Raw genomic sequence first — 16,281 nt, forward strand, 5'->3', positions numbered from 1 at the left:
TCTAAAGGATCTATGATAAACTGAGACTTTGGATGGACTGAAGAGACAGACTAGGAAACCAGATGTGAGAGCAACTATTACGCTTTCGGTCATTTCTCAGTTGATATTCTTCTTGCCCTGTGTATGAAAATCAAACTATGATTCCTGCCTATACATATTATCATTCTCTCTTCCATTTTTTGGCATTCCTTTGGAAACATCAATGACGATCGCAATCACAATGTATTCGTATTTTACATTTTTATTCCAAGATTGCGAAAACATCATTAATTTTAGAATGCGTTTGTACTTCAAGGTTTTGATCATTTAAACAACATCTACCACAGTCATCATGAGTGAACGAGTACAGAGAAAATGCATCGTCCAGGTTACTAACTTAATGAGGGACCAAACCTTGTTCTGTCAGTCTTTCTCACAAGATGTTAAGTTTCCCGGCTCTTTCTTAACTGAAGTCTTCAGTTTTCTTCTGGTAATCCTCAGTCAAACTCGTTGTGTCCAATTCTCTTGTCATCAGATCCTTTTGAATCGAAGAACTTGAATAAAATGCTGGCTACCTGTAAATGCTAAACCATCAATCAAAATTTCTGCTGTAGACATTAATTTTCCGTATTTAACAATAACACAGTTGAATCCTGATTCAGTTTTGTTTTTTCTTCATCTTTTCTGAAGTTCCCAATTCAACCCAGTCAGTAATACTTTGTTTTCTTCCAGGTAGTGTGTACATGTTTCTTTTAAACTGTAAGGTTTATTATCGTTTTATTTTTCGTAGATCTAATGTGTAAGCAAATCGTTGATTGTCTACGAGTAATCAAACGTAAAAATAGGTAGTCTCACTAGAATAAGAAATTAGACCTTGAACATTTACGTTGCTAAAAAGGTGTGCATATACATGATTGTTTCCATTTTAATGACCTAATGCTTTGAATCAACTACTGGGTGCGATTTGCATTTAGTAAAAAATGATGGCGCATAGTTAACTTCATAAATGCTAACTAATGTCTGGTGTCTTTTTTCATGTTTATACATGTTTAGCAAACTTTTAACGTAGCTTCAACAATGTTTCAGTCATATCGTTACGATACTGCTGTGTGGCAATATATAGTGATGTCTAGGGCACGGAGATCATGCCGCAGACATGTAGCATCATGCCCCACCCAGTCACGTTATCCTGACACCAGGCTGACTGGTCCTAACACCAACCTTGTAATGTTGAGCGCCAAGCGAAGCAGCTGCCAGTACCATTTTATAAGTCTTTGGTATGGCACAGCCGGGTTCCAATTCGTGACCTCCCACATCCGAGGCAGACGCTTTAAACACTGAGACCATCGAAGCGGTCTCATAAAGAAAAAGACAAATATATAAGATAAAGCTTTCTTTTGGATAGTCAGATATACAAATTATATTAAAATTTGATAGGAAGATGTCTCATGAATGACACAAAATTACATAAAGCAATATGAACGCGAGAGTGCATCTTCAATCAGATTATGGTTTCCCTTGATGTGCCTGATGTCAATATTGTATTACTGCAACATCAAATGGCGCCTCAACAATATCTGAGTTTTGTTTGTCATTTTGTAACTTAGAGTGGTCGTGATCACTGGATACAATAATCGGAGAAGGAGCTGAACTAATATAAACTTCAAACGTTGCAAAGCCAACATTACAGCCCAACATTCCTTCTCGATTGCAGAATAATTTCTCTGATGTATTTTTTTTTAAATTTTAGTAAACTAGCACACTTGATCCAGACCAGTTTTATCTTCTTCAGTCAGAACTCATCCAACCCCTACATCACTTGCATCAACAGACATTTTACTTAATTGACTGAAATTTGGAGCTGAAAGTACTGGTACACTCTTAAGCATGGGCTTTAATTTGTTAAAAGCCTCCTCTTTTGTTCAACTTAAAATTTTCTTTCTCAGTCTCCTGTTTTTTTTTAATCTTTATTACGCCTAAAGTCATGACTTTGAGCAACTTAAATAGAATGACTTCTAGCAGATGCCTGTGCGGTATCGTAGCCTGGTAGTCGACTACAATTTTATCCTTTCCGTTTCGAGTTTCTTTTCGTACGTGAGTTGGTGTCTGAGCCTGTATTTGCTGGGATCTTCGTGCAGGAATTGGAAAGGGGTAACTTCCTTTCCTGCCCTGGCCCCTTTCTGTCTGGCTCGTCATTTTACACGTTTGGCTGGCGTGGTCTGCTGCCATGAGCGTGTGTGTGTGGCTGCATTGCAGTAGATATGGGCTTTTTACGCATGGGATGGGGTGGTGGTGGCAGAGCAAGCCGTTTGATAGCTACGGTTCGCTGTCTTGCTTGGGCGGCCAGTGCTGCCTCCAGCATATAATCATATTTTCTCTCGGTGACCCGATTTTCCACGAGTATGACGTTCATTTGCTCTATGATATCCATATTTATCGCTAGCGTTTACGTGGGATATAATATCTGTGATACACATCCTTCCTCTGAATGAAAAGGTATTGCCGGTTGCTGTTGACTGAGGTCAACCCGTTTTGGCGGCCATGACCAACATGCTATGTATGCTACGGTACCTTGCCTTTCTCTAAATGTGCGTTTCGGGTCGTCACTGGCAAGAATACGCTCCTGCTCAAGCGCTAATTTAACAGAGACTTGTGTTGATTAGCTTGACCTGGTGCTTGGATGAACTTCACTATGCAACTCGATAAGGACCAATTGTGGTCTGGCCTTTAATTCTATGCGTCGAACTTGCCGAATATTGGCCATCTCCTCAGCGGTTGCACATGCGCAGCATGTCAATATGTGCAAAAACATTTTTTGTCCACATGGTGCTCTCTGTCTCCAACATATTTGTTCCTGGTTTGATCAATGGCTACAGATGGAGTATCATCAACAGATTGCGGATCTAACTGAACGTGATGTTGGTGGTCGCTTGTTGACCGCCTCGTTACCCGCCTCGTTATGGCCGCTCTCGAGGTGTAAGGTGGTATTCTATAGGGATACCTCATCTATAATTGGTCTGTTGTTGGTAATATGACCGCCCCTATCACCACACTCCCACCTGCCAGAGCTCCTAGATTCTAGCAAAAACGTGTCTGATTCGTGACTTTGCTTAAGATGAAGTCAGATTCCCTTTACAAGACAACCTGAATGATTCTTTTCGCTCTCTATGTGGATCGCTCTGGTGGCCCAGTGGTTAGAACTTCCGCCTCGGATGCGGAATGTCGCGGGTTTGAACTCTGGCTGAGTCATACCAAAGACTTACAAAAATGGTACTAACAGCTGCCTCGCTTGGCGCTCATCATTAAGAGGTTAGTGTTAGGATTGGTCGGCCTGGTCTCAGGATAATGTGACTGGGTGAGACATCATGCCACAAGTCTGCGGCATGATGCCCCAGTGCAAGACATCACCATAAACTGCCACACTGCAGACTTGACTGAAAAATTGTTAAACCTACGTTAAATATCCAGATCACACACACACACGCTCTCTACGTGTATGCTCTTAATTATTCTTTTGAAAACTTTCTTTTCATCTGTGTCAGTCCTACGTGATTAAAGTTTTGGCCTTAACTCACAAAATTAAATAATTAGAACACCATTTAACTCATCCTTGGAAAGTTAAGGAACGTTCTTATCCATATGTGGGTTACCAAATACGTTGTCCTATGCATGGTCACAAGTGTCATACGAAATATGTTTTCGTTTGGAGAGTCACAAGTGTCATACCACATATGTTGTCCTATGCATATTCACAAGTGTCATACCAAATATGTCGTCCCTTGGAGAATCACAAGTGTCATGCCAAATATGTCGTCCCTTGGAGAATCACAAGTGTCATATCAGATACGTTGTCCTTTGCATAGTCATAAGTGTCACACAAAATACGTTGTTCTTTGCAAAGTCGGAAGTGACGTACCAAATACATTGTCCGTTGAGAGTCACAAGTGTCATACAAGTGTATGCAGTGCTTTACGTCATTGTAAAAGCGTTCTGACTCACAATAGTTGTTTTAAAAATAAAAGCAACTAAAACACAAGATATTAATGAAAAGGTGAGCGGCGAGAAAATGAGATTAAACTTCAAAATCCTGTGGCTGAACGTACATCAAAACCTTATTTCACTGGTGCATCATGAAGTGATCCCCCTCTCGGGGTAACATATAATTCCTAGTCCGCTCGCGCTAGAGTAAATACATATGATTCTGAGTGAATATTGAATTCATATCAATACATTATGGTCGAAGTCTCTAGAGCAATGCAATAAATTTATTTCATTTTGCGTTGTCGTATCCCTCCTGTACGACAGTGTTGGTTTAAATAAATTTCACTCTTTCTTCTCGTTTGAACTCCATTTTGTTTCTAAAACGAGTCGCTGAATCCTTACACGAGTGCGCTGGTGTAAATATGTACACACACACACACACACACACAGTCAAAGGTCTTGGCTGTTTTGTGATTTTTAAAATATATGTTTATTGTTCCGTACAAGAATAATTAAACGGTAACCTTTTAGTGTTTACTGTACTTAGTGAACAAGTGAGAATCAAATTAACTACATCTTCCTTGCCTCGGCACTAAAGGAAGCGTTCATCATTAAGGGGAGAGAGGTGCTGGTTTGTAAAATGTTCAGCAATATTTTTTAATGAAATTCACCTACTCGCCCCCATGCACTACATATGCAATTATGAAATTCAACCCCAACCCATAGATACATGAAAAGTTGCTGTTCGTCCCCCACCCAGTTTAGGCCAATGTTATAAAGCCAGTTGGAATTTTCTTTCTTACTTTCCTTCTTTCGAAACTTGTTTGATTGCTATATATGTGTATGGGATTTATTTTTTTTAAAACGTAGTAAAAATGTTGTCAAGATGCTTCAAATCAAATTCCCCCACCACCACTCCCGCCCGCGTGAAAGTAGTTTCTATTTTATGTAATCCAACCATCACCACCACCACCATTTTAACAATCAGCGGTCATTCCACCCTATTTCTATCCTTTTTTGTTGGCACCCACCCTCCAGCTAAAACTCGAATGATCCGAAAACACCAAAGAAAACCAAAATCAGATCGTTACGAATAAAATGGGTCTGTCCTTGCAGTTTATGAATGGAAAGGGGGCGGTCCCGAATACTATCAGGCATTTTGATGATGTAATCGATTTATGAGTTTAATCTACACTGACTACCCTTTCTCTGGCGCCACAGAAGCGGACTGCTTACCCATACAAATTCCAGAGGTAGGCTATGGCAGATATGCTATCAAATGGATCATCGAACGACTGCACTCATCTTCATGTTATAAACCACTTGAAAGGACCCCCTAGGAACAAATTGGATACAAGTATTTCTTTCGTTAAGCACGTTATCTTTCAATGCCCGTCCGTCTGTGTGTGTGTGTGTGTGTGTGTGTGTGTGTGTGTGTGAAGACATATGACTTTACAATTCTAAATTCATAAATCTGAATAGCCTTTAATTTTGTGTTTCTTCAAATGTTTAATGTTGTTTATTTCCTTACAATATTTTATATAAATAGTCTTTAAATAGACCTACATATGCGACATTTACTAGTATGTAGAGTAACGGCCTCAGCAAACGCGGGGCCCGATTGGGATCATTTTGGCGGGGCTTCCTGCTCCTAACGCGCGTGGTCCCCTGTGAGCACGGCATTTATAAATAAACTTTTAAACATGATTTATATGATATCGAACTTAAAATTTTCTTCCATCGCTTTAAAGTTACCTTTTCTCTACCCCGACCGAGTCATACCAAAGACTTACAAAAATGGTACTAACAGCTGCCTCGCTTGGCGCTCAGCATTAAGAGGTTAGTGTTAGGACTGGTCGGCCCGGTGTCAGGATAATGTGACTGGGTGGGACATCATGCTACATGTCTGCGGCATGATGCCCCAGTGCTAGTCATCACTATAAACTGCCACATTGCAGACATCGTAGCGATATGACTGAAAAATTGTTAAAGCTACGTTAAAAATCAAAATCACACACACACACACACCATTTCTCTAAAGATATATTTTTTTAAATTTACTATCGCGCGGGGCTCCTGTGAGCGCGGGGCCCGATTGGGCTTAATCTATCTAATCGGTTTAAGTCTGGCTCTCAGTATTTCATGGATACATCGAAAACAAACGATCATAATAGTAAGTGCATCTTATATATTTTTGTTTTCAAATTAATTATTAGCAACATACTGTAGATGAAACAGTGGCGGCACGAAGGTTAGAAGTGCACGGGGGCAACGTTCTTTAGTGGAATTCTCAATTTTGCTACAAAGAATGGTTATATCAAGAGCTCACCCCTTCCCTCTCCTAAATATACGTATTGTGAAGAATTATCCCCATTATGCTCAAATGTTGGAGAATAACTACGACAAATACAGTTGCAAAAAAAAAATCGCCCGACCGCGTCGCCTGAAGCCCTTGGGCAATAATCCCCTCACCCCACCTCGCGCCTCCACTGATCGCATACTAACCTTACATAATATGTTGCGTAAAAGCGTTTGGTTTGCTCACTTCTAGTCCACGCTTGAATTTTATACTTCCAGTCTTTGAAGCTAGCGATGAATTTATCATAAAACGAAGCTTTGATAATCGGAGGAATGAATTTCATGTTTTTATTTTGTTTGGGTTTTGTAAATTTATTTCAAAGTTTGTCTTTTAGGAAGAATCAGATACCTTGGTAGTACGCTATTGAAACGACGTATGCTCAGATACAATTGTAGCACAAATAGGCCTACGTCACAGCATATTTCGCAGGCGAGATATCCATCCTGAGCACTTCAGTCCTTTCTGTTCGTCAGTTACTGATTTTGGCTTTTGCAGAAAACCCCGATGTGTTACAAGGCTAGATACCGCATTCCGCGAAACATGCCTTCGTTTTCAACATAAAAAGTGGAACCTTATTGCATGTTCTTTGTCCCGCACATAAATATTATTCTTTAAGAAAATAACTAAGTTGTTCGATCCTTTGGAAAGTGAACAATCTGTTAAAAGTGTTCTATAAATAATTTTTTTTTTGTTCACCGATACATGTACTGGTTTATTTGTTTATCTCTGACAGAGCCCGTAGCTAACACACGCGCACACATTTATACATTTCACATAAGTCAGGACAAAAGTAGGTTACATTTTTAAAGCGCTATATCTTTACCACAGTCTAGAAAACGAAGCGATTAATTAATCCAAAACCCATCAGTTTTTATGATGTATTTAAAGATATGTTTTTTTCGGTCTATTTTTCTGTCAAAGGTCAATAAAAAAAAAAATTACCCATTTCAGACTTACGTGCAAACGTACTTTACCTCCATAATTTCGGAAACAATGGGCAGGGATACGTAGAGGGTTGTATTATGAAAATAAGTAAATCTCACGCAAGTTAACCATATAAGCCTTCTCTATATCTTCTTGCATTGTAGAAAGCGAAGTAAAATTGTGTCAATACAAAGAAGATGGAAAAAAGCTATTAAAAAAAAAGACAGTGGCAAAAGTAGCGATTTTTTAAACATGACGTTTTTTAAATGATAACTACCTTTGTCGTGACACAAGGTTACTTTTTAATCATCTCCAAATCGTTGTTGTAAATGAAGAAAAAATTAGACCAGTAGTAGTAGTTATTGTAGTAGCAGCAGCACCAGAAACAACAACAATAACAATATGGCAGCAAGTGCGAGCAGTAACAAACGGTGATGTTATTAGCAGCAGCAAATCAGGCAACAATAATTCGTGGAATGTTCCCCCGTGATGACACTATCTTGTCATTATCTTAAGCTAGGTGCCATCCATCAACTTTGTTATATTTTTATCCAGCCATCGCTCTTCTGATAAATCCTTAAATAGGACACCGACCACCTCTGGACCATGGAATGACCCAACAGACAGGCCACTTACCGTGTCATGCGATATTACACGTGCCGTAAGGAACAGCGTTCAGCGGGGACGCGAATTGTCATTTGTGTTAGCAATGATTTATCATAATGGTCGTCACGATCATCATAATTCTTTTTCCGTATTTCTCTTCTTCTTCTTCTTCTTCTTCTTCTTATTATTATTATTATTATTATTATTATTATTATTATTATTATTATTATTTTACTGGCAGCAGTGGTGACTTGTATCTTCACAACTGAAATAGAACATTAACATCTCGCATGCATCCTATGAGTCCTTGTATTTGTCCGTCTGTCCGTTTGCCTAACTCATTCGTCCTTTTTCAAACTCGTTTTGATGCGATTACACAGGATTGATCGGTGAGCTTTTTGTTCTTTCCATGGCAAACTTTGATGGAATGATGTCCTTTGCAAGGCCTGAAAATGGATCTTCGCACAAAACGTCAGTTTATACATATATTAAAAATGCAAACATATGGAATTGATATTTATTTAACATATTATACATTTTTTCTTAAATTCCGATACATTTTCCTCACATTTGTGACGGATGTAACGATGGTAATAATTTTGGCACGCAGGTTCTTTAATGTATGGCCCTTTTTCAACTGTTGTTTAATCCATGACAAAAACACAATCACAGAAGAGGCACATAGCTTCCATTCAGACGAGTCCCGTTGAATGTTGAATACTTTATATCAATGTGACCCTTCGGATAAAGTGGCTAAATTTACAGCATTTAACATTACTGTTGATCATTGTGATTACGGATCCGTCAGAGTTGCTTGAGATCGATTGAATCAAAATAAAATCGATCGAATACTTCAAGGAATATTGTGCCATCATCGCAGGCATGTTTAGGAATCATTCGTGTCTATTCATACATTATCGACTAATAATAACCGATCCAAATGTCTGAGAAATTTCGATTGAGACAGTATCTTACACAAGCACTCGATCGGAACATTGGTCGGCTAATTCCGTCAAGTATGGAAAACTAGAAAACGGAAGTGGTTGTAGGAATACATATGAATTTTAAAGGTTTGGTGATTCGCCTCAGGCGGAATGTATAACACATGTTACTACTGCATAGACTGACTATATTCACATTGTGACTTTTTCTCATTACGTTGTCAAGTGAACAAGAGTAATTTAGAATAGAGTTCTCAACGGCGGCAAATAACATCGAGGTTTCTTTCTCGTTTTAGTTGGAAAAGGCCGACGATGTTCCGATTGACAAGAACTCATTAGATAAGAGATCTGCCAACCAGGGCCATCCATTTAGTACGTACGCAAAAATCTGGCAAAGTTTGACCCCTCCCCCCTCTCTGTACACGTGCGTACTTTTTTACACCCACCCCATCTGCGTACGTACGCTTGACGCACATCCCTCCCCCCAATTCTATAGAACGTTCTATATTTAATCCACGCAGAAACGGTTAAGGATTAATAATATTAACCTGTTTAATAAAACAGATAGTCCACCGACGTTGAATGTCTGGCTGCATCAAAGAAATAAGCTGCGTAGCTTTAAAAGGTTTGTCTAGCGTCAGCTCAAACGCCGACTGAACCCAGTCGAACAGGTTACGTATTAGACAAATTATTAACGAGGTTTCACTCACTCCCCGTTTCCTACGCGTACGTACATTATCAGTAGACCCCCCCCCCCCATACACAAGCGTATGCATTTGTTTTAACCCCCTCCCCCCCTCCATGCGTACGTACTAAATAGACGGCCCCCAAGCGTTATCGACGATTCAGACGCTGACGTCGGTTAAAATAACCGACCCTGGGTAAGTGACTGCATACCAAGGCATACATCCGAACCGAGAATCGAGTCGGCACCAAAGAGGTGTCAAGCGAACATGTTACTGGTGCTCCATCCAAGACTTCTCTTCGAAACCTTTATGAAGACTTGGTTTTAGTTTGTTTAATTTGATTATTTTTTTGCATGATTTGACTGTTTGCTTTTTATTTGTATTTTCATGATATTCGTATGAAGGTATTGTTATATAATTTGAAAACAGTCGTTTAAGTGAACATGACTTAGGCTCGAAATATAAAAAGGAAGATTTCGCAACAAAAAAAAAAACAACAAAGATATCGATTAATAATACATCACTATACTATTTTATATTTTACAGTTAAATGAAGGCAGTATTATTCTACAGTATGAAAATCATTCTTTAACTGAGCATGAGGTACGCTCGAAGAAATATAAAACCGAACAAAATAAAGAAAACAAAATAGCAAAGGCATAAACTAATAAAACAGATCAATTTATAAATTATACACATATAAATCAAGTATGCAAATACAATTTTTGTCCAGCAAACAGAACAAGATTGTTTGCTATATCAGATAATTTTTGTTGTTGTCAAGTATGTCTAGTTAATAACCTCGAACGAAAGAGGTATTTACCGTGTGATACAGCATTCCAGATTTAGAATATCAATCACGCCATATATTAAAGGCCCTCCCCCCAGGCGCACTTATTTACTATAAAAAGGGGGAGGATACACAATAGCTGGCAGAATGGCACCCAAGCACCAGGGGAAAATTTTTAACTGGATTGCATCAACTCTAAGAGGTAAGTGCTTATATGAAATTTAAAAATCAATAAGTTCAGTCATCTAATAACTGAATAATGTAATTATTTAAGTATATTCTCAATCACCGTATTCCCCGTATTTTACATTTGAATTACAGTATTTAATTGTTGTTATATAATAATAATAATAATAATAATAATAATTATTATTATTATTATTATTATTATTAAAACGCCTACTACATCATCTTTTTCCTCGTCCTCCTCTACCTCCTCCAGCTTCTTTCTTTTCTGATGATGACTATGATGAGACGAGTGAGGAAGAATGAAATGTTATTGTTATTATTGGTATTGTGAGATTGTCCATGTCTGGGGCTTATACAGTTATTAGTAGTTATGATAGCTTATCTTTGCAATTGAATTTTTTCCCTCCTCCATACCACTGGAGATGTACGAACTCAAACATTTATAGAACTCATATTTTTGCACCTTTTAAAATTATCCCCCCCCCCCGGAAAAAAAGAAGAAAACATTAGTCCTTTGTTTGGAAAAGCATGTAGTTGCAGATAATGTGCAAGTAAAATGAGAGACGGAAGTTGAACTTCCTTGTGGGCACTTTTATCGAAAAACGAATGCAATGTTTAACTAACTGATTTGATTAAACGAATTCATGCTGGGGCCCCGGATGGCCAAGTAGTGTAAAGCGCACGCTTTTTTCTAACACTGCCATTTCATTTCTGTATGCGTGGGTTCGAGTCTCAGGCTCGGCCAATGTGGTTATATGAGAGAGCTTGACAGTAGCTCCCCATGAGTTTGTGGTCCTTCGCGGGGTTCTCCTCGTTTCTTCCTCCATCATTTATACTGGCCGTCATGTATCGTGTGCTGAAAAATGACGTTAAACCGACAACAATAACAAAGAATTCATACTAAACATGAAATACACATTTTAGACGAGTGTGTTATGGTGTAAAAATATTTTTAGGTCACAGAAAATCAGGAACCCGATAAACAAGACCAAATAGCTGAATACGTGGAGCCTTAGATAGTTTACATTGAATTTCGGCGGTTACTCAATTCAATCACAGAGAGCGGGGGGGGGGGGGTATTGTATTTTTATATCTAGGGTTCAACGGCATTTTAGTACAATTCAGGCTCTATTTTGCTGACTAAAAGCTAATTTCCCCCAAAAAATTTAATGACAGCAATTCAAAAACAAAATGTTTTGGTGATAAACCTTCCAATAAATGTAAGTATGTAGATCCGGGAGATGAAAGGTTTAGATTTTTATATTTAAAAAAGCCTGTAATGGGTATATCTAATAAAAATGAATGTAAAAATACAATATCATTGACACATAACTGAAACAATACGTTATTTCAAAGTGAAAGATTTTCTTTGGTGGTACATCATAAAAAAAAAATTAAAATGAGTTCACATTAACAAAAGACTACAAACTTATGTCTCGTAGGGTGCATATCGATATATTCCACAACAGTGTGTTTCAACTGTTAGCGGACACACGCAGGAATGCATTCACTTTTTAAAGCGGTATGAAGGTTTACGTAAGCGCGTCTATACGCTAACAGTACAATACCACGTCCATCACGCGATTTGTTCTACATGAAGGATGCAATTCTCTAATGTTGAGTTTGATGCTTTGAAGTTTGTTGAGTTTTTATTCAACATATTTTTTTTCAAGTAATACAGGGCATGATAATTGATATAATATTTGAAGTCAGTATGTGGAATATTCCGTTCAGAAACGGATGACTGAATGGCGGCTTTACTTGCTTTATACCCCGTTTAATTACCAATGTCAACAGTATAGAATATATCGTCATATTTGAGAGTTTTTCTAGCACCTTTCGGCACACGAATTCATTCTCTTCTAGAGGCAGCAAAAATGAATTTTACCATTACTGCTGAATTCACTATTCCCAAACCACCACTTTAACTATTAGCATACCCACCCCCGCCAAAAACAAATAATGATTAAATTGTATCTTTGCCTGCTTAAAACTTCTTAAACCAATCCGTTTGTGTTCCAGAGTAAATTCAATACCATAAGAGCCTCGCGTAGTGGCCGTTATACCTGTGTGCATTGGCAGCTTGGTCCAGAATCGATACTTTTAACGATATGTAGGTGATGCTCCAATAAATACCATGATCGATTCGTGCTGTTAGAAGGCAGTACAATACACATTAGCTGTGTCAGCTTTTTATCGTTCCGGTGGCCTAGTGGTTAGAGCGTCCGCCTTGGATGCGGGAGGTCGTGGGTTCGATCCCCGGCCGAGTCATACCAAAGACTTATAAAAATGGTACTAACAGCTGTCTCGCTTGGCGCTCAGCATTAAGAGGTTAGTGTTAGGATTGGTCGGCCTGGTGTCAGGATAATGTGAGTGGGTGGGACATCATGCTACATGTCTCCGGCATGATGTATCTCAATACATGTCTACAGCATGATGTCCCAGTGCTAGACATCACTATAAACTGCCACACTGCAGACATCGTAGCGATATGACTGAAAAATTGTTAAAGCTACGTTAAAAATCCAAATCACACACACACACACACACACACACACACACAGACACACACAAACACTGTTAGAAGGCAGTACGATACACATTAGTTGTGTCAGCTTGCGACAAGGTTATTTGTTCTACATCTCAGACAAAAACGATACCTAAGTAGGTTATTATTTCTAAACCAGTATCAAAAGAAACAACAAAATCGGACTACTTCGGCATCGTAGGTGTACAATCGGACTACATCGGCTCTGTAGGTATACAAAGACTATGGTCCTTGATCTTAGAATCTCAGTAAGAACGTTACGGTGATACACAAACTAGTCGAGATCATTAGAAATCTGAAGTTTTGTGTCGTTACTACCATTTAAAAGGTCTCTACGAAGTATAAACGGTAAGTGTTACAGTAGGAAATCTAGAAAACAATTGTATGTCATGGATAACACAGTGGTTAACCGTTCCCTTTGCAACTATGGGGTTCCGGGTTGGATATGGGATTCAAGTATGTACAAGAATATCGTTTATCCCGGACTTTCTGTTTTCGTTTACCTCCAGAAATTGTCACTTCAGTCCATTAAAACCATACTATAAATTGTATGAACTGGTAAATTCACTGTCAAATCAAGTTAAACAATCTTTAAAAATTTTTCTTTACATTTCACTTCCAGAATGAACATTCTTAGCATGGTCATCGTCCTACTCGGTTGTTTGACTACAAACAATGCCCGGCTCTTGAATTCTATAGGAGAAAAGGAAATTGAGCTCAAACGAACTGGCCAGATGAAAGACAACTCAGCTGTCTCCAAAGCTTCATCATTTGATTCAGGATCTAATCATATAAATTCTTTCTCAACTGAAAAGAAAGGGGTTGAGTTTAATGTGGATAGGCTGCAAAGCCTATTGAATGAACGAAATAAGCCAACAGTTCTCGGTAGGATATTTCCACTCGATTTGACAGAAGTCGAAAACAAAGGCGGTGACAGAGTCGAATATCATCGTGATATGCTCGGACTAAGTAAAGCTAACTTTTTCGGGATCCGTACGCCATACTCAAGCAGACAAGAAAGGGAGACAACCCCTTTGATCCGGGTGGAACGAGAGATTGATTTTACCGATCCAGTTGTTCAGGAGCTTTTGAGGTTCTATATGAAACACCAGAAGGGCAAAGGTCGTTATGGTAGCAGATGGGGATGACATAAGTACATAATCAAAGAAAGGTTGATTCACGAGTAAATAATTGCAAAATTTTCAAACCGTCGTCCGTACTCTAACACAGAGGCGACAAATGAAATCATTGCAATAAACAATGTTTTGGTTCAAACACGGCTTGCAACATTAGTGATATGGATTGCTTCACGATACATTTTCTCATATACTTCACTAGCTCAGTATAGACGAAAATTTATTATTCGTTACCGTCACAGAAAGATATTTGCAGATGTCTTATCAATATATTTTGTTATTACGATTTTTCATGGTAAAAAGTGAATAACTGGTGGAAGAAAAGCGTATGAAGTTGAGCATTTATTAAAAAAGAACAAGAAGTGACCAGAAGAGACGGTGAGGAAATGATATTCTTGTAGTATTCTACTTACTTGCCAAGATCATTGTTTTGTTTTCTTTTGTTTTTGTCAGCCATCTGTCTGGTAGTATTCACCTGAAGGTTACACTCCAGACAGAGGGAGCCACTGTCTTAAAAGGTGGACAATTCTTTTCAACTGTACTGCCGGTTACACCGTTAGGGTCAAGAGAAATGGTATTAGGTGTGTTTCTTTTTTCTCTTTTAAAAAGCTTTAACCGTTAAGATTTGTCTTCCATCGTTGTTTCTTCAGATTTCGAACCTTTTTGAAAGTAATTTTGTTATAGTTCAAAACTGATTTATACTACATTGTTGGATTCACTGAAATGATATCTCAATGTTTAATCCAAACATTTTCAAACTCTCTGCACAAATTAAGTAATAAAAAAACAACATTTTTTTATCATTCTCGCAACTATTTTCAATATAACCCGTATTAGCGTCTGCTTTTTTTGTTAGCAGTTGATGTTAAAATGTTTAAAAAATGAGGTTTAGTCTTTATTTTCTGTTGCATAAATGCATACAAATTAAAATTACTCAAATTGCATGGGTTACAGTAGATGTACTTTTTATTTTCATACACTTTATGATTCTTCAATGTGTGTTTGTATTCACTAACTTATTAGATTTGTTTTTATTGTGCCACTTGTAGCAATATGAGTGTTTGAAATACATTGAAGTAATACATTAAAAAATGGGTTTTGTTTTCTTCTGTTCTATTTTTGTTATACTTACACATTATGCACTATTTATTTAGGTTGAAGAAAGTGTGAATTCCTTTTCACTTTACTCAGAAATAATTACATTCAATAAGTTCATCCATTAAAAAACATTCAGGGAAAAAGTATTTTGCAAAATATCGCCTGGCAAACACTGTGTAGTGTTTTCAATTGCAGTCTTCTTACCGTAGTTGACATTTTCTAAACCACACAGCAATAGCATAACTTTGTAGCATAACTATTGTGCTGCTGTCCGTCCATTCGTCTGTCCCAAATCAATTTAGTAAGATTAAACACAAGCTATTAAACTTGGATCCGTGCAATTTTTTTATAGTTATTTTCAAAATCACAAGTTGAAGGTCTGATTAGTTTCTTTGGTTTGTTGTTGACAAAGCTCTTGTTAGCACTATTAAGTAAATAGAAAATAGAAAAAGTAGAAAACTGAGACAGCTTACACACACACACAAACACACACACACACACACACACACACACACACACACACACACATATATATATATATATATATATATATATATATATATATATATATATATATATATATATATATATATATACACACAAAATCATCCTTTCCTCCGTACGTGACCCTGAAATGCTGACCACGTCCATTACAAAAGGCAATAGTTTCACCTGTTTAACTTATGTGCTCATTTTTTCTTTTAATTTTTACGTTTAGTAAACCATGTTAATTGCATTAAGAGTTGGACCAAGGAAAAAGGATGGGGTAGACTGCATATCCTATACAGAGATGATTTCATCTTATGAAACGTATTTAAAGCTAGAATCTTGACAATGTAGATGTGGCCTGTTGTAAACATAAATTCATACAAACTTTGCATATTTACATTTGTAAAATCACCATTGAAACGGAATACACAATCAAGTTCATTCGGTCACTTTTGTTTCTACCATTTTCATTTACAAGAGGCTTTGATTTCCATATCACAAACCCATCGTGTACAGGATTAACACCTCACTGTGAAAAAAAAATGCACTGACTGA

The 16,281-nt window shown here is 37.8% G+C and overlaps 1 protein-coding gene across 1 annotated transcript; it reads left to right on the forward strand.

Annotated features, from left to right (window-relative positions):
- The first annotated feature begins 10,354 nt into the window (after positions 1-10,354).
- Positions 10,355-15,214, forward strand: LOC149803876 (uncharacterized). The gene is made up of 2 exons (XM_089951453.1): positions 10,355-10,468; positions 13,626-15,214. Exon 2 carries the CDS (start codon positions 13,627-13,629, stop codon positions 14,149-14,151), a length of 525 nt encoding a protein of 174 aa, XP_089807579.1. The 5' UTR covers positions 10,355-10,468; position 13,626; the 3' UTR covers positions 14,152-15,214.
- The last annotated feature ends 1,067 nt before the right edge of the window (positions 15,215-16,281 follow it).

The sequence above is a fragment of the Sinohyriopsis cumingii genome, chromosome 3 (assembly GCF_028554795.1).
Source record: "Sinohyriopsis cumingii isolate HCF-2022 chromosome 3, ASM2855479v2, whole genome shotgun sequence".
NCBI lineage: Eukaryota > Metazoa > Mollusca > Bivalvia > Unionida > Unionidae > Sinohyriopsis > Sinohyriopsis cumingii.

Excerpts from the sequence above, each read along its gene's own strand:
- LOC149803876 (XM_089951453.1), top strand. The coding sequence starts at position 13,627 with ATGAACATTCTTAGCATGGTCATCGTCCTACTCGGTTGTTTGACTACA.